General features: G+C 53.6%; 1 protein-coding gene across 1 annotated transcript in view; it reads right to left on the reverse strand.

Moving 5' to 3' along the window:
- Window positions 1-9,972: 9,972 nt before the first annotated feature.
- SHB (SH2 domain containing adaptor protein B) overlaps window positions 9,973-23,486 on the reverse strand; it is a 134,971-nt gene continuing 121,457 nt past the window's right edge. The window contains exon 6 of the mRNA XM_045882727.3: window positions 9,973-10,856. Within this exon, the coding sequence (XP_045738683.1) occupies window positions 10,673-10,856 (184 nt within the window). The 3' untranslated portion in view covers window positions 9,973-10,672. The remainder of the gene's footprint in view (window positions 10,857-23,486) is intronic.

The following is a 23,486-nucleotide window of genomic DNA, read 5'->3' on the forward strand; positions in this document are numbered from 1 at the left end:
GGCGCCAGAACCACACTGGTGACAGCCTGCCGCCCAGTCGGACCAAGGTCCCTTCAAAATTGTGCCCCCCCCCCCCCCAACGAGAGAGGACACCAGTCACTGCAGGCCTGGGATGCTGCCACTCAGGAGGGAGCCAGCGAGAAAGAACTGGATTATAAACTCTCCGAGAAGAATCCCCACCCCATCCCAATCTTCGCAGAGCTACGCTGGCCAAGGTGACCCTCCGAACAGGCCCCTCTCAAGCATCTGCAGCATGTTGAGATGGAATTGCTGTGTGGCTTTGAGCAAGCCCCTGTCCCTCGCTGGGCCTCAGTTTCCAGGCTGCACTGCTGCGTTTCCGTGCAGAGATGCCGTGGGGCGGGCATGTGGCTGCTCACTGACTGCTTCCTGTCGGCTCTGGTTGAGGATGTTTCCTGCGCCCAACTTCCTGCTCCAGGTCCCCAGTTTGTCACAGGCCCTGCTGCCTGCTCCGTGTTTGTTAGATTGAACTGAAACAGAAATAAAACCCTCCCTAGAACATAAAACGGGAGTTTAGAGGTGACCACCAGAGACCTTTTCTCCTTGTCCTTTAGGAAATTCCTGGTTGCAGAGCACACTGGCATTGCCCTTGGCCGGGTCCTGTGTGTGTGTGTGGTGTGGTGTGGTTGTGGTGTGGGTCCTGTGTGTGTGTGGTGTGGTTGTGGTGTGGGTCCTGTGTGTGTGTGTGTGTGGTGTGGTTGTGGTGTGGGTCCTGTGTGTGTGGTGTGTGTGTGGTGTGTGTGTGTGGTGTGGGTCCTGTGTGTGTGGTGTGGTTGTGGTGTGGGTCCTGTGTGTGTGTGGTGTGGTGTGGTTGTGGTGTGGGTCCTGTGTGTGTGGTGTGTGTGTGTGGTGTGTGTGTGTGGTGTGGGTCCTGTGTGTGTGTGTGGTGTGATTGTGGTGTGGGTCCTGTGTGTGTGTGTGGTGTGGTGTGGTTGTGGTGTGGGTCCTGTGTGTGTGTGGTGTGGTTGTGGTGTGGGTCCTGTGTGTGTGTGTGTGTGGTGTGGTTGTGGTGTGGGTCCTGTGTGTGTATGTGTGTGTGTGTGTGGTGTGGTTGTGGTGTGGGTCCTGTGTGTGTGTGTGTGTGGTGTGGGTCCTGTGTGTGTGTGCGTGTGTGGTGTGGTTGTGGTGTGGGTCCTGTGTGTGTGTGTGTGTGTGTGGTGTGGTTGTGGTGTGGGTCCTGTATTTGTGTGTGTGTGTGGTGTGGTTGTGGTGTGGGTCCTGTGTGTGTGTGTGTGTGTGTGTGTGGTGTGGGTCCTGTGTGTGTGGTGTGGTTGTGGTGTGGGTCCTGTTTGTGTGTGTGTGTGTGGTGTGGGTCCTGTGTGTGTGTGTAGTGTGGGTCCTGTGTGTGTGTGTGGTGTGGTTGTGGTGTGGGTCCTGTGTGTGTGTGTGTGGTGTGGTTGTGGTGTGGGTCCTGTGTGTGTGTGTGTGGTGTGGTTGTGGTATGGGTCCTGTGTGTGTGTGTAGTGTGGGTCCTGTGTGTGTGTGTGGTGTGGTTGTGGTGTGGGTCCTGTGTGTGTGTGTGTGGTGTGGTTGTGGTGTGGGTCCTGTGTGTGTGTGTGTGGTGTGGTTGTGGTGTGGGTCCTGTGTGTGTGTGTGTGGTGTGGTTGTGGTGTGGGTCCTGTGTGTGTGGTGTGTGTGTGTGGTGTGGGTCCTGTGTGTGTGGTGTGTGTGTGTGGTGTGTGTGTGTGGTGTGGGTCCTGTGTGTGTGGTGTGGTTGTGGTGTGGGTCCTGTGTGTGTGTGTGTGTGTGTGGTGTGGGTTCTGTGTGTGTGGTGTGGTTGTGGTGTGGGTCCTGTGTGTGTGTGTGGTGTGGGTCCTGTGTGTGTGTGTGTGTGGTGTGGTTGTGGTGTGGGTCCTATGTGTGTGTGTGTGTGTGTGGTGTGGGTCCTGTGTGTGTGTGTGTGTGTGGTGTGGTTGTGGTGTGGATCCTGTGTGTGTGTGTGTGGTGTGGTTGTGGTGTGGGTCCTGTGTGTGTGGTGTGGTGTGGGTCCTGTGTGTGTGTGTGTGTGTGTGTGGTGTGGGTCCTGTGTGTGTGTGTGTGTGTGTGGTGTGGGTCCTGTGTGTGTGTGTGCGTGTGTGGTGTGGTTGTGGTGTAGGTCTTGTGTGTGTGTGTGGTGTGGTTGTGGTGTGGGTCCTATGTGTGTGTGTGTGTGTGGTGTGGGTCCTGTGTGTGTGTGTGGTGTGGTTGTGGTGTGGGTCCTGTGTGTGTGTGGTGTGGTTGTGGTGTGGGTCCTGTGTGTGTGTGTGTGTGGTGTGGTTGTGGTGTGGATCCTGTGTGTGTGTGTGTGTGCGTGTGTGGTGTGGTTGTGGTGTGGGTCCTGTGTGTGTGTGTGTGTGTGGTGTGGGTCCTGTGTGTGTGTGTGTGTGTGGTGTGGGTCCTGTGTGTGTGGTGTGGTGTGGTTGTGGTGTGGGTCCTGTGTGTGTGTGTGTGTGTGTGTGGTGTGGTTGTGGTGTGGGTCCTGTGTGTGTGTGTGGTGTGGTTGTGGTGTGGGTCCTGTGTGTGTGTGTGTGTGTGTGTGTGTGGTGTGGGTCCTGTGTGTGTGTGTGTGTGTGTGGTGTGGGTCCTGTGTGTGGTGTGGTTGTGGTGTAGGTCCTGTGTGTGTGTGTGCGTGTGTGGTGTGGTTGTGGTGTAGGTCCTGTGTGTGTGTGTGGTGTGGTTGTGGTGTGGGTCCTATGTGTGTGTGTGTGTGTGTGTGTGGTGTGGGTCCTGTGTGTGTGTGTGGTGTGGTTGTGGTGTGGGTCCTGTGTGTGTGTGTGTGTGGTGTGGGTCCTGTGTGTGTGTGTGCGTGTGTGGTGTGGTTGTGGTGTAGGTCTTGTGTGTGTGTGTGGTATGGTTGTGGTGTGGGTCCTATGTGTGTGTGTGTGTGTGTGGTGTGGGTCCTGTGTGTGTGTGTGTGGTGTGGTTGTGGTGTGGGTCCTGTGTGTGTGTGTGTGCGTGTGTGGTGTGGTTGTGGTGTGGGTCCTGTGTGTGTGTGTGTGTGTGGTGTGGGTCCTGTGTGTGTGTGTGTGTGTGGTGTGGGTCCTGTGTGTGTGGTGTGGTGTGGTTGTGGTGTGGGTCCTGTGTGTGTGTGTGTGTGTGTGTGGTGTGGTTGTGGTGTGGGTCCTGTGTGTGTGTGTGTGTGTGTGGTGTGGGTCCTGTGTGTGTGTGTGCGTGTGTGGTGTGGTTGTGGTGTAGGTCCTGTGTGTGTGTGTGGTGTGGTTGTGGTGTGGGTCCTATGTGTGTGTGTGTGTGTGTGTGTGGTGTGGGTCCTGTGTGTGTGTGTGGTGTGGTTGTGGTGTGGGTCCTGTGTGTGTGTGTGTGTGTGGTGTGGGTCCTGTGTGTGTGTGTGTGTGGTGTGGGTCCTGTGTGTGTGTGTGCGTGTGTGGTGTGGTTGTGGTGTAGGTCTTGTGTGTGTGTGTGGTATGGTTGTGGTGTGGGTCCTATGTGTGTGTGTGTGTGTGGTGTGGGTCCTGTGTGTGTGTGTGGTGTGGTTGTGGTGTGGGTCCTGTGTGTGTGTGGTGTGGTTGTGGTGTGGGTCCTGTGTGTGTGTGTGTGTGGTGTGGTTGTGGTGTGGGTCCTGTGTGTGTGTGTGTGCGTGTGTGGTGTGGTTGTGGTGTGGGTCCTGTGTGTGTGTGTGTGTGTGGTGTGGGTCCTGTGTGTGTGGTGTGGTGTGGTTGTGGTGTGGGTCCTGTGTGTGTATGTGTGTGTGTGTGGTGTGGTTGTGGTGTGGGTCCTGTGTGTGTGTGTGTGTGGTGTGGGTCCTGTGTGTGTGTGTGGTGTGGTTGTGGTGTGGGTCCTGTGTGTGTGTGTGTGTGTGTGGTGTGGGTCCTGTGTGTATGTGTGGTGTGGTTGTGGTGTGGGTCCTGTGTGTGTGTGTGTGTGTGGTGTGGGTCCTGTGTGTGTGTGTGTGTGGTGTGGGTCCTGTGTGTGTGTGTGCGTGTGTGGTGTGGTTGTGGTGTGGGTCCTGTGTGTGTGTGTGTGTGTGTGTGTGTGTGGGTCCTGTGTGTGTGTGTGTGCGTGTGTGGTGTGGTTGTGGTGTAGGTCCTGTGTGTGTGTGTGGTGTGGTTGTGGTGTGGGTCCTATGTGTGTGTGTGTGTGTGTGGTGTGGGTCCTGTGTGTATGTGTGGTGTGGTTGTGGTGTGGGTCCTGTGTGTGTGTGTGTGTGTGGTGTGGGTCCTGTGTGTGTGTGTGTGTGTGTGGTGTGGGTCCTGTGTGTATGTGTGGTGTGGTTGTGGTGTGGGTCCTGTGTGTGTGTGTGTGTGTGGTGTGGGTCCTGTGTGTGTGTGTGTGTGGTGTGGGTCCTGTGTGTGTGTGTGCGTGTGTGGTGTGGTTGTGGTGTGGGTCCTGTGTGTGTGTGTGTGTGTGTGTGTGGTGTGGGTCCTGTGTGTGTGTGTGTGCGTGTGTGGTGTGGTTGTGGTGTAGGTCCTGTGTGTGTGTGTGGTGTGGTTGTGGTGTGGGTCCTATGTGTGTGTGTGTGTGTGTGGTGTGGGTCCTGTGTGTATGTGTGGTGTGGTTGTGGTGTGGGTCCTGTGTGTGTGTGTGTGTGTGGTGTGGGTCCTGTGTGTGTGTGTGTGTGTGTGGTGTGGGTCCTGTGTGTATGTGTGGTGTGGTTGTGGTGTGGGTCCTGTGTGTGTGTGTGTGTGTGGTGTGGGTCCTGTGTGTGTGTGTGTGTGGTGTGGGTCCTGTGTGTGTGTGTGCGTGTTTGGTGTGGTTGTGGTGTGGGTCCTGTGTGTGTGTGTGTGTGTGTGTGTGGTGTGGGTCCTGTGTGTGTGTGTGCGTGTGTGGTGTGGTTGTGGTGTGGGTCCTGTGTGTGTGTGTGTGTGTGTGTGTGGTGTGGGTCCTGTGTGTGTGTGTGTGCGTGTGTGGTGTGGTTGTGGTGTAGGTCCTGTGTGTGTGTGTGGTGTGGTTGTGGTGTGGGTCCTATGTGTGTGTGTGTGTGTGTGGTGTGGGTCCTGTGTGTATGTGTGGTGTGGTTGTGGTGTGGGTCCTGTGTGTGTGTGTGTGTGTGGTGTGGGTCCTGTGTGTGTGTGTGCGTGTGTGGTGTGGTTGTGGTGTGGGTCCTGTGTGTGTGTGTGTGTGTGTGTGTGGTGTGGGTCCTGTGTGTGTGTGTGCGTGTGTGGTGTGGTTGTGGTGTGGGTCCTGTGTGTGTGTGTGTGTGTGTGTGTGTGGTGTGGGTCCTGTGTGTGTGTGTGTGCGTGTGTGGTGTGGTTGTGGTGTAGGTCCTGTGTGTGTGTGTGGTGTGGTTGTGGTGTGGGTCCTATGTGTGTGTGTGTGTGTGTGGTGTGGGTCCTGTGTGTATGTGTGGTGTGGTTGTGGTGTGGGTCCTGTGTGTGTGTGTGTGTGTGGTGTGGGTCCTGTGTGTGTGTGTGTGTGGTGTGGGTCCTGTGTGTGTGTGTGCGTGTGTGGTGTGGTTGTGGTGTGGGTCCTGTGTGTGTGTGGTGTGGTGTGGTTGTGGTGTGGGACGTGCTCTTGGGGGCCTGGGATTGGGAGTTGGAGGAGTGGATTCGGGGTTATTGGAAATGGGAGGGGGGAGGGCCACAGCCTGAGTCCTGGGGGCAGTGGGGGAGGACGGGGCCTGCTGGGGGGCAGAGGGCCGTGTCCTTGGGAGAGAGGGGCAGGAGAGGCCTGAGTTCCTACATGGTGAGGTGGGGGGGGCAGGGGCCACTCCACAGGTGCTGATCGTTGTCGGGTGGGCTTGGGCACAGACCCTCCCTCGCCCTTCCTACCTCAGGCTGCATGATGACGTCATCATGCTGCTAGGGTGAGGGCAAATGATGGGAGACCCTGTGCCTCTCCTTTGGTAATCACCCCCTCCAGAAAACAGGAGGCCAGCACCTCCCAAGTCTTCAGGGAATTGCTTCCTGACTAGAGAAGACGAAGGAAGGCCCCTCCCCTTGCCCTGCTCTGTTCTTCTGCCTCCACAGGATGAAGCCTCAGAGACCCAGCAGCCTTGTCATTTCCTGCCGCGGCAGGCTGCACCCTGCCGGCCCATTCCACCCTCCAGGATGATCCCGGCACCTGTTACTCTGCCTGGAACACCCAGCCCTCATCCTTCAAGGCCCTTTTGCTGACCACTGCAGGCAGATTCAATTCCCCCATCTGGGCCCCCTCAGCTCCTGGCCCCATCCTATTACACCATGTGTAGCTACCTGTTTTTGCCCCCCAGTGGAAACTTCCTGAGGGTCGGGTCTGGGTCTCATTCTCCTGTGTATCCACCAGGTCCGAGTACTAGCAGGCACTCAACAAATGTTTGCTGAACAAATTAATTTGTTTTCATTTAACGAGCTCATTAGGGCTCTATCTTCCTCTTAATTAGGAAGCAGGAGGTTCTGTTTTTCCTATAACAATTCACCTTTGGGGGATGATGGCAGAACCTCAGCTTCTGCAAGCAGAAGGCAATCAAACTAGATTTCTAGGGCACACGGTTGCATTACAAAGAAATAACACACGTGTGCTCAATGAGGTCCATTTAAACAAGACAACTGTATGTTAAAACTTCACATTAAATATACATTATTATACAGCTTATCACACAGAATTAGAGCTTTACAGGACACTTTTTTAGCAGTAGGTGGCTGGCACAGCCTCTTGGCAGTGACCCACAGCCCTGAAGAGAGGGGAAGGATAGGCTGAGGGCTGCTACCCGTGCCCCAGAGGCACCTGAGTGGATCTCCATGGGGTTCTGGAAGGTTGCTCCGACAGCTAAGGTTCTGGGCTGAGCTGGCTCCTTCTGGACATCTTGGTCCATTCGGTCTGTGCTGGTAACTAAATCCGGAAGGGTGAAGAGACAGACATGGCAGCTTGCTGGATGGCCGCCCGATCCAGCCGGGATGCTTCATGGGCATCTACGGGCCAACTCCAATGTCAGCCTGCTCCGTCTGCCAGGTCTCCCTAGGGCCTGTGAGAGCAAATGGCAAGCCTGGCCGTCTGTCCCTGCTAGGCCCTTGAACAAGAGACATCAACCGCTTTTGAGAGAGTGTCCTGGAGAGCTTGCCAGAGCTTGAGGTTAAAATCTTAAAAAGGGAATCTCCAGGTCCTGTGATCGCAGTAGAAGCAGAATGCTTGCCAAGGGCTCTACCTGTTGACATGAGGCCCTTGCTAGAAGCTAGATAAGGATTCCTCTTTGCTCGCTCACTGGCCACAGAGGGGCACCAGCCCTGAGCTGCCCTGGGAGGGGATGCATAGCTCAGCTCCTTTTGGCCCCACCTTCCCGAAACCCCAGACCCTTTTCACCATTTTCCTTAGAAAGGTTGCTCCATGAAGCTGTCTCCTGACAGGCAGGTGGGCCCTTTCTCCCCACAAAGCCTCCTTTCTTTCTGTGGCCACCATCTATGGTTGGGGGTTGCCAAAAAGGCCCTTGACCCCTCAGGGCTCAAGGATAGAGCTGCTGAAGTGGTAAGGGCATTATGGTCAATAATGAGGCCAGCAAAGAAGGGAAAGAAAGAAAAAAACAAAACAAAACAACCCAGTCCTGTGGCTCTGAGCAACGCGGCCTGTTAGTGGCTGGAGGTTGTGTTCTGAGACAAAATGCTGAGGGCGAGATATTGTGTGGCAGGGAGGCTTTTTTTTTTCCTCTCAAAGAAATCCAGCTCATTTTTTCCATTAATTGGCAGCAGATGAAAAAAAAAAAAGAAAGCCAAAACCAAAACCAAAGCAATGCCAGTAACCTGAATGTGAGCGTTTCTGAAAGGGAAAAGCTGTTTCAATTGTTAGATATCCAAGAAAACATGAATACACACCGACAGAGGAAATGGTCACAATTAGAGGAAGAAGAGGGAGAGGTTCGTAAAATTAAGGCAAAAATTCCTTTTGGCAGCTCCCATCCTGTAAGCTGGCTCCTCTGCCGGCCTCTGTCCCTAAGGCTACTGGAGGTTGGACCTCCCAGGGAAACTTCAGGAAGATGGGGGGGGAGGGGGAAGGGGGGAAGGCGGGAGGACCCAGGAATCCCTTAAAAGAGCAAAGTCAACAGCAAAGCAACCTAGCTCCTCCTCAGACAGGCACAGAGCCTTTTCTGACGAGGAATTTGTTGTGGAAGAATGTCTACCAAGAAGGTTCCCACAGCTCCCGTACTGCCCCAGCCTGCAGCCTCGGAGTGCCCCGGGGGCATCTGGGCCGGTGGGTGGGGGAGAAAGCTAATGCTGGCTCACCCCACCTCAGCTTGAGGGGCTGCTCCCATGTCCCCAGCCTCTAAGTGGATCCTTGGGATCCAGTCTCCTTTGGCACGTGTTTGGACAAGTGCCAATTCCTCACTCATTTTCTCATTCACTAAAAAAGAGAGAAAAAGAGAGGGAGAGAGAAATGTGAATCACTCCAGGTACTCTCTTGCCTCAAAGGATGTCTGGGAAAATGCAAAACGACAAAAGTCCGGATGGCGTCTTTGGAGACCAGACCCAGGCCGTGGCCTAAGTGGTAATCATGAGGCAGCTCGGCCTGTGGGATCCGCAGGCGGGAGGGGCTGCCGAGACCCACAGCCCCGGGGAGGATGACCCAAGGGCTGGACTGGGCGGAAAGACCGGTTGCCAAGGAAACAGCTTTGGCCACAAACCTTGGCAATCCACGGCAGCCCCCTAAAGGGGCATGGCTCTCAGTCCTGCTCTGCCTGGTTTGACAGGCGGCTGCAGCGAGTCCTTTCTCTTCGCTGGGCCTCTGAGGCTGCATGTGAACAGTGTGCCAGAAGCATCTCTGAACCCCGGGCGGTACTGAATGTCTAGAACTGCTGGTGATGTTCGAACTCAGCCCCTTGTGCTGGGGACTATGGTCACCAAGCTTCCATTCCATTCAGATCAGCTGGGCAGGTAGAAAGGCGCGGCCTGTTAGTGGCTGGAGGTTGTGTTCTGAGACAAAATGCTGAGGGCGAGATATTGTGTGGCAGGGAGGCAGGTAGAAAGACACTGCAACTCATGCCATTATTTGGACCCTTGTACCTCTGTCGGTAGATGGAAGCTGTGTCTGTCATGCTGCTGGGTGGGATTCTTCTATTTCTTTCTCTTTTTAAAAGATTTTATTTATTTGAGAGAGCACACGCACAAGCAGGGGGGAGAAGCAGAGGAAGAAAGACAAGCAGACTCTATGCTGAGTGCAGAGCCTCACGCAGGGCTCGATCTCACGACCCTGAGACCATGAGCTGAGCCGAAACTGAGTCAGATGCTTAACCGACTGAGCCACCCAGGCACCCCGGAGTCTTCTATTTCTTCCACCAGCATTTAACCACAGCGTGGAGGTGCGTGAGTGGGAGCGGATGGAGGGGGAGCTAAGAGCCAGCAACCTCACAGCCTTAGGAGGGTCTGCCCTAAAGAATGTGGGAAGAACCTGAAGGTGTGGGAAGAACCCCTGCTCCAGTCAAGGACAGAGGTAAGATAGAGGTGGGGTGTGGCAATGTGTGTGTTCATATCTGTGGGAAGCGGTGTAGATGAGCAAGAGAACTCCAGGTCCCCCGAGAGGTCAGGATTTGTCTTCCCCCAGGAGCAGGGTAACAGCGAGGCCGTGGAGAGCCAAGCACTGGCCTCGGAGCCTGCCAGTCTGGGCTCAAGGGCCTCTTCTGCTTATGAGCTATGTGACCTTGCGCAGGTTACTTTCCCTCTCGGTGCCACCCTTTCCCCACATTAAATGCCTCACAGGGTGGCAGTGAGCACATGATGGAGGAGCCCTTTGTGGACTGCTGGGTGCTGTGCAGACCTGCCATCACTGGTCTGTGGTAGGCAGAAGGGAGAGCTTGGCCCGTGGGTCAGCACCCGAGGCTACCTCTGCTGGAGCCTGAATGCAGGGCATGGCTGCACCTTCCCGCAGGTTGGCTCTCAGGGGGCAAAGAAAACCCCTCTGCTCCACTGACTACCTCAGCCCTGAGCTGAGGGCTCTGCCCCCCGCCGCCACGGCCTGTCATACCACACGTACCCAGAGACATACCTTGCTCTGGGAATGAAACCAGCAGTGCTCCCCCTCAGACCCTCTGTGGTGTATTTAAAAACAAAAAAAAGAGGATAAGAATATATATTAAATGACTATTTTATTTACACACCCTATTCATAAATAATTGAATCCTCTTTGTGACTGCACAATGATTCCTTGAAGATCTCCTAATGATTACACTGAAGTGACTAAAAGTGGATTAGTGGGCTTACTCACATCTGTGTGTGACCATGTTCTCTCACGTAGGTGCTCATACTCACACGTACACACACACACCAGAGGGGAGGCGGGACTCCTGGGGTCTTCTGGGCTCTCAGAGCACCCACATTTGTCACCCAGCACCAGGAGGGCCCTGGTGGGAAACTGTGCCCCCTCCCACAGGTGTGAACTCGTGACAGCTGGAGAACAAAGAGCTGCAACCCAGGGAGCTCCCGCCCCGCCCCTCGCCCCTCGCCCCTCTGGAGCTGCTCTCCTTTGTTCATCCTGGAAGGCATCTCTTTGGATTTGCAAATATTTTAATTCACAGAAACTCGAGGAGGGGGTGGGGGTGGGGGCTGGGGTGGCGCACTGACTGTCCTTCTGGCTTTCTCCAGGCTTTCTCCAGCCCCCGTGAGTGGCAACAGCATTCTAGAGACATGCAGTGGTGTGCGTACTAGTACCATACACACGACAAGTCGGACGCGGCCCGCAACTGGCCGGGCTGGTGGGCGGGGGCCTCTGGCTCCTCCAAGTCTGGGCCCTGTCACAGAGCTGCGTGGGGCCGGTCCACTCAGAGGGTCCGCACAGCCACCGGGTAGAGGAGGGACAAGTGCTCGGCCCCTTTGATGGGCAGCTTTCTGGTGGTATAGTAGTGGATGACTTCCGGGACACTGTCGAACGGGGGGCTGTTCTGACCCAGAACGTACTTCTCTTTGGTTTTGGCCAGTTTCATGTGCATAAAGCCCTGGTTGCTCCTGTGAATAAAACACAGAGGTTACTAGGATCTGCAGAGTGACAAAGGCTGAAACAGCCATGCTGCTCAAGCCCAGATGAAATGTAGCTGCACCTCAGCTCCCCCAAGCCCAGCATGGACTAGGAACCAGCAACACACACTGCTGGAGAGTCTTCTGGACCTCGAGAGCTTCCTCAGGAAAACAAACCCCCAGACTCGGCTCCTCTTCCTATTGCTGATACACGCAAGTATTTAAGGCTTGCATGACAGGCGCAATGTATGTGTAAGTCCCCAATTCCCTGACAAGCATGCAGGACAGGTCATCACCCCCAGTTTACAGATGAGGAAACAGTGCCGCAGGGATGACAGGTGAGCTGTTTTCCAGAAATGGATGCTCCCCTTTCCATAGTACTCTCCTGTCACTAGGAAGGGGTGGCCCAGACAGGGACTACATTTCCCAGCCTCCCTTGCAGCCATTGCAAACACGTAACTAGTTTTAGCCAATGGAATGTGGTGAGAACCTGTGTTCTTCCCCCAGCTCTGCCCCTATGCAGGCACTCTCTTCTCTGGGCTTCCTGCGTCTGCTCAGTGAACTCGGCCTCCTCCTCCAAGGCCCAACCTGAGTGTTTCCTCTGCCAGGAAGTCTTCCAGGCTCCCACAAGTAGGGCTCCTTTCTTCCTCTGACTGCATTGAGCATACTCATGCCTCCATCAGCACTTACTTGGTTGAACTGCAATTACTTATCTTCCCAATTCCTGAGAGTTCCCCAGAGCAGGCCCAGTCCCTGTGCCCCATGATGCAGCCTGCTAGCTGTATCAGCACACTGGGGTGGCACAGTTCTCGGATGGCAATGGCCACACTGCTTCCGCCTGGCCGGAGCAGACCCCTCCCACCTCTCACCCAGGTCTCTGGCCACATCGGATCACTCACTCCTCTGTCAATCTGCCTTTGTCCGAGCCGCCTTTTCCCTGCCCACTCAGCTCCAAGCCTGGCCTTTTATGATGTTGCTGCCACATCTGCTGACGCTTGGTTTCCAAAGCACAGTCCAATTTACCTCATGTTTGTCACTTAGTGAGAGAGCTGGGACTCTGACCTCCTGCTGCCTTCTCTAGACCCTGTCCCTTGGCACTGAGAACTTGGGACCAGCCCTGGGGGCCTGGCTTCCAGGACACCAAGGCCGAGAGGCTGGCAAGGCCGAGCTCCATGTGGACACAAGTTTGCAGGCTTCTCAGCTCCAGCTCTCTTGCTCCGGCAGCCCCCACAGGGGCAGTGGAAGGCTCACACGCATCTTTTCCAGGCAGGACTGGGCTCCACACGCTCACCAGCGCCTGCTCTATTAATCTGTCAATTTGGACTCCAGGACCATTTTCAAATGGCAGAGCAAATGCTTAATGAAGTGCGGGCACTGAGCAATACATCTGCTCATAATAATGTATTTAGAGATATCACCCTCAGCTTAAAGGAAATCGTTCCAAGAGCAATTATGTTTCAAGAGAGAATAATTCCTGTAAAGAACTAAAATTTAAATCAAGATTTTTTAAGGCTGACAATGTTCTAATTACAGAGCCTGTGGCAAGTTCTGCTCCTCAGCGAAGGGTCATTTCATTGGAGAATTGCCTCGACACGTCTGCAAAGCAGGAGGCGCGCTTGCTTCAGCTGTTAAAAGGAAGCGGTGTGCACCACGTGAGAAAGGTGCAACCCCACTTAGGCGAAGACTAGCTACCCACCACACTGGAGAGAGCACAGGGCTGGGCCAGCCTGGAAAGGACGGGAATTGCTTGAACGAAGTGCTGAAATTGTGTGGCGAAGGAAACTGGGACTAGTTACAAAGCGCTCAGCTCCTTCACCTGGAGAAGGGGTGTGACGGGCAGAGTACGGGCTGGAGCAGGTGAGCGGCGGAGCGGAGCGCGTGTGGCCGGGGACGGTCGTGCGTCTCTGTGTGAGTGGCTCGCGCGGGGCGATGTTTTGGGTGCCAGACCACTGGGCTTTAACGACTGTCACACATCTAGAGCTGGGGTGCAAAGCGTAGGATGTGTTCGCCGCGGGCCCAGTCAGAATGTCACAGCTGTGCCCGCAACACAGGTAGGAAGTTGCAGGAGGAGCGGATTTAATTTTTAAGGAGGTTAAGGGAAGTAACTCATATGGTTTAATGGGACGTTTTTACAGTGGCCGTTCTTAAAACATGCAGCAAGGGAAGTGGGCAGGAATGGTGAGAACAGCTGACAGAATCAGAGGCAGAAGCCGCATGGTTCGCTGGACCTGAGGCAGTCCTTTGGGGGTGCTGGGCTCTGTCCCTGCATCCACTGATCTGTGGGAGAGGCTAACTGGATGACCTCTGAGAGTGCTTCTGGGCCTAAGGTCCTGGATCCCACATGTATAAGCATAATTTGTTGCCCACTCTGTGAAGGTGTCCTGCAGGAAGGGGCCTGGAGGCAGTCTCATGCCCCATTTCACTGCTGCCCATGGCCCCGTCTTATTCTCACGGGACACTGGCCCGAATGGTCAGCACAATGTTTCTTGAGCACTTCTGTGATCCAGGCTGTATGCTGAGCCCCGAGGCTCAGGCAGAAGGTGGCCAACCCAGCCTCACACAGCAATCAGCAGTGGGGCTGCTCCCCTCCTTGCTGGGCCTTTCCCAGGGTCCATGCTCCTGACCTCAGTACCATCCGGCTCTAAGCAAGAATCCTACTTAGCCCTCTACACTCCACATGAGGCCAGGCAAGGTGGTAGGGGAGAGACATTAGACCTGCACAAGAGACTCCTTGACTCTGGCCTCAGTCCCCAGGTGCTTACCCCACAGAGCTGATGGTGGGCCAGACAGGACAGGGTTGGCACGGAAAGGTCATCCCAAGCATTGGGGATGGCCTGTCCTGACTGCTGAAGCTCCCAGCTATGGGGACAGGGTGGTGATCCATTACATGGGGTTGGCAGGCCCTGAGGGGTGAGCAGGCTTGCTTTTTGAGACAATCTGTCAAACTCTGACTCACGAAAAGGTCAGGTAAAACCTTGTCAACACACACCTAAGAGATGTGTTATAATAATACATCCTGATCAGTGAGCCACAAGGTCCCCATGAGTGAGATGTTACCCAGCAATAGCTAAAGTTTTAAAAACAGCTGGGAAGGGATGGCTTTAATGACTCCCAACTCAGCACAGAAGACGTCTAGCATGAGAAGAGAAAAAAAATGAGAATTTCTAGGGAGAACATAATGTGCATCAGATGACCAGCATGCCCGGGGATGCTGTGCCTGCTCTGGACAGAGCTTCTGGAGCTAGAAGCCACCTGGGGACCATCTCCTCTCACCCTCTTGGGGAACTTGGGAGGAAGCTGAGGTTGGAGAGAGCAACACTCTGGCCCAAGGCATACAGCAAGGTGGGCTGTAGCTGCAGCCAGAACCCAGAGCCCTTGCATCCAGGGAGCTTGGACAGGCTGCTACCGCCCGCCAGGCTCCTGCATCAGTCCTGCCTCCTTTGATAGGACATCTTCCGAGAGCAAAGTCACAATTAGGGGTGTCTCTGGTGGCTGACCTGTCTAATGAGTCATGTATGGCTGACAGAGGCTGGGGGTGCTGGGGCTGTCACCGCGTTTAGATCGCTCATTAACATCACAAAAAGCACCTCCTCATCACCAGGATTATCAAACGTGCCTGGTGTGCCGGGCCTAATAACAGGCCCCATCTCGTCTCATAATCACGGGCTTTAATAAAACATCACTCAGCCCGCAGCTGCCGGCCCGAGCAGGGTACAAGGCCTCACCTCTCGCTTTTAGACCTAATTGCTTGATGCATATTTCATGAAGAATTCTGAGTAATAGTTATGTTAAATCGCTTCTTTTCATGATGAAATGACTTAAAAATACTTGCATATAATATTTATGCAGAAGAAGGCAAGGAAACTGCCTTTTGGGACTAGCATGTAGGACCTGGTTACAGGAATCTACACACAGCGAGGAGCTCTGGTTCCCCTCTGCTGAAAGGTGGTTGGGGAACCGCTCCCTTGACAGAGATGCTCAGAACACTGTCCCTCGGCTCAGAGCTAACCATGGCTCCCCAGTGCCACCACATAAGGAAGGTGACCCACGCTGCTCACACCCCCAGTGTGCAGCAGGCATGGAGCTGAGCTGGTGCTACGTGTTAGCTCATGTAAGCCCACAGCAACGCGAAGTTGGTGTAACTACCACTGCTTACAGATGGGAAAACCGATGCCAAGTTCCACAGGACATGGTGAGGCTGGGATTTCACTATGGCTATCCAACTCTAAAGCCTATGTTCTCTTCTTAGCCTGAGGTAAGCGTTCAGGGATCTGAAGCTACCACTGCAGCCTCATCTTCCCCTGCTCAGCCACCAAACCAGATGGATCCGGGTGTCTACGTGGGCCTTTGGACTCCTTCTGCCTTGAGACGTGGGTTCCCTGCAGCTCTATGAGCTCCTGAGGTCAAGAATCCTCTCTGTTCATTGTGACGTTCCTCTGTAGGCCAAGCTTTACTTCCCTCTGGGCCCTCGGCACCTACCTGGCCCACAGTTGGGTACTTGGTCCATCCGTCCATTATCCATCCAGCCATCAGCTATCTAGTGAGGGTCTGTCCTGAGCCAGCAACGAGGCCCTACATATCCTTCCCTCTGGACTGTAAGCTTCTGAGGGCAGGCCGGTGGCTGTCCTGCCCTGTCCCTCAGTGTGGCCCAGCCAGGGTAGAAACCACCGCCCCCAAGGCCGGATATAGTAGCTGCTCTGTTGGGAAAGCTAGGACAGCCAGTGAGGACCAGCTGAGCAAGCTTAGTGAGGGGCAGAGCCATGAGCGGCACCCAGAGGTCAGAAAGAGAAGTCTTGCCTGAGGGAGGTCACAAGGAAGAATGGGTCAAACCCCTCTTTCCCGCAGTTTCTATAAGAAATCCTTCCGGGGGCAACTGAGCCAGCCAGTGCCCCCTGCCCAGGCCTCAAGAAATAGGAGATACAAATAGGAGACAAGTTCCCTCCTAAAGCCATGGTCTTCCTGGGCATTTGAAATACCCTCAACAATTGGTTGCAGGATGATTCTCAGGGGATGAAGTGTTGCAGTTCCCCTGCCCTCTGTGAGCACAACGCCAACCAGTGTTCAGCCACAGAGCCCAGGCCTCTGTTGGGGCAGAGACGGACACAGATGTTTGTGCTGAATCAGTGCGGGGGTAGGTGGTACTCCTGGGTGGCTCAGCTGGTTAAGCGTCTGCCTTCAGCTCGGGTCATGATCCCAGGGTCCTGGAATCGAGCCCCACGTCTGGCTCCCTGCTCAGCGGCAAGTCTGCTTCTCCCTCTGTGATCTCTCTCACTCTCTCAAATAAATAAAAATCTTTTTTAAAAAAAACCCCAAAACAAAACACCTGGCCCCTAACGCTGATCTGTTGTGACCCTGGGTGAGGGAGCCGGCCTGGAGGGTGACCACGGCAAGGTACCTCCTACCATCGTGGCCTCCGAGGGGCCTGCAAAAAGGCTGTTCCTGCCCTAACTCCGCCTGGCAGTTGGCAATGCTACCTCTGCAAGCAGATAGATGGCTCTGATTCAGAACGTTTGCTCCCCTCCTAGCTTCTCTTTGACCTCCAGCAAGACTGGATCTGTTGCTGGGTATGTGTCTACACAGAAATTCTTGTCACCATACCTGTGAGCAGTGTGTAGCCACTCCAGAGAAACACGCTGTGAGAGGCCTGGGCCAGGTGGGAAAGAAATAGTCAGAACTCAAGTGCCTCAGGGGACAGAAACCTGGCTGCCATCTCCCGAGGGCCTACTGTGTGCAGGCTAGCATCCGCAGATGCTGGGACCTTCCAGCAAGGGGCCCGGAGCCGGGCACGCAAGATGTACGACCGTGTTAGCAGTGCCCCTCGGTCCACAACTGGACCAACCCGTGGCTTCAGCAAGATGCTGCGAGGGCTGCCATTACCTGCATGACAGCCACGGCACAGATGAGAGGACCAAGGGCTGGAGGAGGGAGAAGCAAGCTGTCTGGGTCACAGCAACAGGACATCAAGGTGTTCTGAGCCCAAGGGCCAGGACGTGAGCTCTTCTACCCGTGTGATGGGGGTCTCCAACTGCAGTGCATGGAGCTGGAGGACTGGAGGCTCCCTCCAGCTGACATGGTCTAGGAGTCAAGGGAGCTGGGAGCTTAAAAGGTCACCTGGCAAATACCTGCATGCCGCCTACTGCCTTCGGAAATAGCCTTCACAGTGATAAGCCTAAGATGCACGTGCCAAGTTATGGCGAACAAACGTCTAAATGTAAATGCTGCTGAGCCCAACGACTTGATTTACAACCAAATAATTAGACTTTCAATAAATGCATCAGCAGCGATTAGCCTTCCTGGGCCGCCTGGGCATTTCTCAAGCTCTAAGAGGGTGGCTCAGGGTGAGGCCCTTCAGTAAATCATGACAAAGAGCCATCTGCAAGCAGGAGAGGTGGCAGGTGCCTCTCCCAGCAAACATGGAGAGGCATAACGTTTGCTTTGTGCCACACAAAGCAGCAGGTAGGCCAAAATGAATCCATTTTGGGCAATTTTCTCAGGAGAAGACTAACAAAGTTTAGACAGGAGGATCTGAAGGATCAAGGCTGACAAGAGAGTGAGCCTCCCGTTACTGGAGGTGTGAAAGCAGGAGGGTAATGATGCCTGGGGGTCAGGCCAGGTGACTTTTGCAGGCCCCTTGTTCAGTATTCCCAGCGGTCCTCAGGCTCAGCCAAGCATACATGAAGACTGTAGGAGGAGGGGTGGAGGCAGGGGTGGGGCTGACATGTATGAAATGTGAGAGCTTTGGGAAGGGGCAAGACTGTCTAGCCTGTTCTGTTCGGTTTCCCCTTTTACTTCTAAGTGAAGACTTTTCTAGGAACTTGAATGCCTTTCTGTGTTTAGGACAGGTGGGGTTGGCAGGGTGGCTGGACCAAAGTCAGACCGGCCTGAGTTCAAACTCTGATCCCACTGATGTCATTGGCTGGGCAAGTCCCAGTGTCCCCATTTGGAAAAGGTGGAGGAGGTCTCTCTGGCACTAAAGTTCTCAAGCCAGTGAGGGACATCTCTAGGTGGTGGGGGCCAGCCCAGCAGCAGGCAGGAGGACTAAGGCAGGGCAGGACGGCTACCCTCATGTAGGAAGAAAGACCAGTAGAGTGCTGGGCACAGCAGATCCTCAGGCTTAGGGACGGCACGATGACAAAAGCAGTCCTAACGCCTGTGTCCACAGATGGACAGAATGCATTCGGCCCAGAGTGGTCTCCGTCTGCCGGGACAAGCCCTCCCCAGCCCACACTCTGCTCGGAGCAGTGCTTCTCCACCGAGGTGAGTTTACCCCTTCTGGGGGGTATCCAGCAATGCCTGGAAACTCAGGTGCTGCTGGCATCTGGGTGGAAGCCAGGGTGCTGCTCAAAACCCTACAACACATAGGACAGCCCCTACAACAAAGAATCGTCCAGCCCCAACTTCCAGCGGCAAGAGGTTAAAGCCAACACTCACTGTTTTCCAGTGCCTAAAAATCTGCATCTATGAAATGGGAATAACGAGAGTCCCCCCCACAGTAGTTATGAGGGTAAGTGAGAACGTCCTTGTGAGTGAAGTGTGAACGCCTGATAAAAAAGGTTAGGTTGTCTGGCTCCACATTTGAGGGCTTGAGACACAACACAGAACTGGCCAAAGAGCTTGGCTGCAAAGGGCTCCAAGCTGTTTCAAGGCCCAACCCCCCCCCCCAACCAGCAGATCAGGGGGACATGCCAGCCTGAAGGAAGCTCCGGAACAGGGACCAGGCAGGTGGTGGGCAAAGGCAGCTGTGAGCACCGGCGGCTGAGGAGAGGACTCAGAGGGGCACAAGGAAAGCAGGAGAGCTCCTGAAGGAACCACCGCTTGTGGACTCAGGGTCCCCCAGACCTGGGTCTGAGTCCCTCTCCTGCCACACCGAGCTGTGGCTCCCTCGGCCTCAGCTTCTGCATCTGTGGAATGGAGCTTTCATCCCCCAGCCCCCCGCAAGGGCTGTCTGAGGTCTGAGCTGGGCAGTGCATGAGCAAGTTTGGCAGGTGCTGAGGCTCGGGGTTCTGACATGGTTTTGTTTCCACCCGCTCTGTAGGAGCTGCGTACAAGTTACTGCCCATCTGGTTTGTCTTGCTGGCTCCACGCGGTCTGGGCTGAGCAGTGAATGTGTCTTCTCGTCTGTCTGGTCTATCGTTCATTGCCATGTTGGCAGCCTAGAAGCCATGGATGGCCAGGCAGACTCCTGGCTGCAGGACCACCTCCTCCAGCTGGGCAGCCCACCCAGCTGGGGTAGGAGGCCTAGGTTCTGGCCCCGGCTCTGTCACTGGGTGACACTGGGAAGGGTATACCTCCCTGACATCAATTTCCCCAAACATCAAGTGGTATTTCATAGCACTCTCAAAAGCACATTGTTACACACAGGGCTCCACATGAAAACAGAATAGGAAAGATGAGGAAATTTCTGTGCTTAAAAAACACTGGTCCGGGGCACCTGGGTGGCTCAGTCGGTTAAACGTCTGCCTTCGGCTCAGGTCATGATCCCAGAGTCCTGGGATCAGGCCCCACACTGGGCTCCCTGCTCAGCGGGGAGTCTGCTTTTCCCTCTCTCTCTGCCCCTCCCCCCTGCTTGTGCTCTTTAGCACTCTCTCTAAAATAAATAAAATCTTAAAAAAAAAAATACTGGTCATACATGATCTGTGGTATTTATTAAGTACCTATGATGTGTATTGTTCTGTATTCACCATTTCTGAGGCAGACAGATACCAAGCAGAGGCTTTTGAGACTATTTGGTTCTCTGCCCTCATTTTACACATGATTTAGAGGCCCAGAGGGGGTGGAGGGTTTGCTCTAAGTCCCCAGTGAATCAGGGGCTGGAATTCCCCCATACCCACCCCCATGCCATCAGGTGTAGGGGATGCTTGGCCACCACCAGTAGCCTTTATAGGCTCTCGTCAGCAGGGAAAGGGTATGGCAAAGTGGAGGGTGAGGATGTGGGAGGCGTCAGAGAGGAGGAGGGAAGCAGCAATCATCCACACCCTGAATCTCATCCTTCTCCTTAAATCATGGGGCTGGCCCCTACTATCCTCCCAACCCAACTCCTGTCCTGGTGGGGGCTTCCCTTGCTTACTGACAGAGGGCATCCATTAGCACAGCAAGGGAAGGGACTTGCCCACAAAGCACCTGATCCAACCTACAGTTTTGCTTCAAAAAAGAAAAAAAAAAGTAAAGAAAGAAAATCCAGAGGGTTCTTTAAAGACTACAAGTTAAAACAGATCCATCTGCTCAGTGACCCTGCACCTAACCTGAGAGTAGTTTTCTCCTCTCTGGAATTTCAAAGGCACACGGCTGACTGCAAGCCACCCAAACATCCTGGCCAAGGGCCTTTGCAAACCATATAAATGATAGTGCTTCTCAGTGGAAAAACTCCCAACAGTCCTTGGAATCTAGGCCTCAGTTTCTTCATCTGTGAAATGGGGAGTAGTTTTCAATGTTCCCTGAAGTCCACTGAAAGCAAGTGAAAAGAGCTCGGTACTAGACATCAGGAACCTGGTCCCAGCCCTGGCTCCTGCCCTCTCAGGCCTCAGTTTCCCCATCTCTACAATGAAGGGACAGGACTAGAGGACCCCTGAGGTCCTGCAAACCTGTAAACCTTTGAAGCTTGGCACGTAGGAGATGCTCACACCTCATGATGAAGAAGGAATGACTACTTGGATATTAAACAAAAGGACTCACCTTCCTTATAGAAGCCCCAGAATCCCAGGGCTGGAAGAGGAGTGCATGTTTCTCAAACATAGTTTCTTCAAATGTGCCTCAGAATGCCCACATCACAGTGCCTCGAGACTTGTTAAACCTGAGGCTCCCTGGGCCTCTTTGCAACCAGATCTGTCTTTTTTTTTTTAAGATTTACTTATTTGTTTTGATGGGGGGAGGGGCAGAGGGAGAGACTCTTTCAAGGAGACTCCCCACTGAGCATGAAGCCCGATGTGGGGCTCGATCCCATGACCCATGAGATCATGACCTGATCCAAAAGTCAGATGCTTGACCGACTGAGCCACCCAGGCGTCCCTAGAACCAGATCTGCTTTTAATATGCTAAGAGATTCTGATGTACATTCAGGTTTTAGCACCCCATTCCAGTTCTATCCCATGATGGAAACACCTTTGTAATATTCACAACATTTAGTGTCCAGCTTTTGTCCCTTACCCTCAGCACTGGGGAGCTTACTCCCTACCGAGACAACCCCTTCCAAACTTTGATAGCTCTGACCATGGGAAAGTCTTTCTTGGACTTAGTGCAGCTCACTGGCCGTAGCCTCAGCTCCAAGCTCCGGTTCCTGCAGGCCATGGCCATTCCTTCTGCCCCAGGAAAGCCCCTCAGAGACCAGAAGACAGAAGAAGCAGGAACAGACCCGGGGCTACTCTCTCTCCCCAGTTGTCCTTACAGGGCAGAATCTCCTGTCCTTTCCCATCCTGGTCACACCTGCTCTTCACTATCTCTCATGCACTGGGGTCTTGCAACTGGGCCTTGTCCCTGGTGGGTCTTTCCAGCTTTGCCTCAGCCCTGCTGTCTGAATATGACCCCACCATCAATGTGGACACCCCAGGTCTTTGCTAATCTCCTTTCTGGTGTCTGCTGACCTCCTGAGGCCACATCCTCCAAGTTCCAAAGGAAAGGATCTTATAGACATGCAAGTGTTATCAGGTCAAGATAACATTCACTTCCTGACCAAAACCAAAAGGATACCAGGTCCAAGAACATTAAGAAGCAAAAGCCCACTGGCTTTGGCTACACTCGGAAGGTTTGCAAATGCAATTTTGAAAGGTCAGTCATCCCTCAATAATATGGGCTCTGGAGGGTGAGTCCTCTGGTGTTGGGCATTCATTCTGGCAGCTTCTTGACAACCTCTGCCCACGGGGTGGAGAATTTTCTCAAAATTAAATCTCCAGCTCTTTGCTCCCTAATGAAATTGATTTCTGCCTTGATACACAACAAAGCTTTCATTTTATTATTTGGCTAGGATTTGACCACATTAATTACAGTTTTTTTCAGCATGGCTGCAAGTAATTGGGTTCCAAAAAGTTACTTACTATATGGAACTGATTGCTTTTTAAAAGCACAACTCCCACAAAAGCAAAACAGTCCACCCTATTTCTTCATAAATACTTTTTGGTTAAGATTATAACAATTCAAGACAGAAAAGGTATTTTTCAGGCCCAAAAGTATGAAGTCCAAGCAGGATTATGCTAACATTTGAAGACTGTGGGTCTGAAATCTGGGTGTGCCCAGATTGCTGGCTCTCATGGTGTCAGAACTCCTACCCCGCCCCGCATTTTTCATCAGTTATTGGTATAATTCTGCCTGCCTCAGAGGACACTCTGCAGAGGCCCGTTCCAGTCAGCTTCTCCTAGGTCCCTGGGGCTGCAAAGAGCCTGCTGGGCACTGTGTAAACGCATTTCTCCCTGGGACGCTACGTCCAGCTTGGGTGCGGTATACACCTTCAGTGTCAAGTGCGGAGGACAGGCACACGGCCTGCCCTTTGGCAAAGTGGGAGATCAAAAGAACAAAGACCTGGGAATGTGGAACGCTGGCATGGCCACAGAGAAGTGCCACGTCTGGCTGAGCCCGCTTCCTTGAGGGTGAAGTGGGGATGCTGTGACTAGCCAGAGAGAGCTGACGGGACTTCAGAGTTTCTAAGGCATGTCTCTGTCCATAATAGTGTTGATCACCTGGGCGGGGGTTGGGGAGTCCGAGGGCTCACATGGTAGGGACAACTGAAAACTCCAACTGGGACCAGAGGAAAAAGGGATACTGCAGAGACCTCTCCTCCAATCCAAAACTTAATTAACCATCCTTCTACCTTCTGTTACTTCTCAATAAAAAATCATCCTCCACAGCCCTGATCCAATGCCAACTCCTCCAGAAAGCCTTCCAAGATGCCCCTGGTCAAACTTAACTTCCTTCCTCCTCCACTTATTATCTGCCACATCTCCCTATACCGCAGCATTCACCTGCCTGCTTGTCCCCTTGCCCAGACTACCAGCATAGAGTCTGACGTGCCTTTGTCTCCCTGCCCAGTTAAAGGCCTGGCACACAGTGGGATCACAGCACTGACAGCCCTAGCTGACTTGTTTGTTGGCCCTGCCCTGAAAGTCTGCTGAAACGTGGCAGGCTGGTTCCCACGCTGCCTGGGACCATGAGCAGCGTGTGCATGTTCAAAAGGAAAATAGGAAAAAAAAAAAAAAGTTCTAATTAAAGCATTTCTAATAAGCTGGCTTTGCCAAACCAATTGTTTCTGATATTCCTCCTGGGCGAAGTAGTATTAAAAAAAGTTAAAAAGGCATTAAAAGTGGCAGAAATCACCCCTGGCTGGAAAGTAGACAGTGGCCGCTCACTCGGGAAGCTCCCAGGACAAAAGGTTTGAGGCACTAAGAACCAGGGTGGGGAGGCCTCCGCCCTTGCAAGTGGAAGGGTGTGCATGTGAGTGAGTGTGACACCACACACACTCGTACACAGCAAAACATCAGTTTTATAGTTTTAGCCTTTCAACTGTGGGAGCAAAGACAAGAGCTATAAAATCTGACACCCGCTTTTATAAATCTGCCTCAAATACCAAGAACGCTTATGCAGAAAATGGGAGGAGAAAATACAGCGCTGTGGGGCTCAGAGGGTGACAGCACCTGG

Source organism: Mirounga angustirostris, unplaced genomic scaffold, assembly GCF_029215605.1.
Source record: "Mirounga angustirostris isolate CCGP_5_RB_7025 unplaced genomic scaffold, mMirAng1.0.hap1 SCAF_15, whole genome shotgun sequence".
Classification (NCBI taxonomy): domain Eukaryota; kingdom Metazoa; phylum Chordata; class Mammalia; order Carnivora; family Phocidae; genus Mirounga; species Mirounga angustirostris.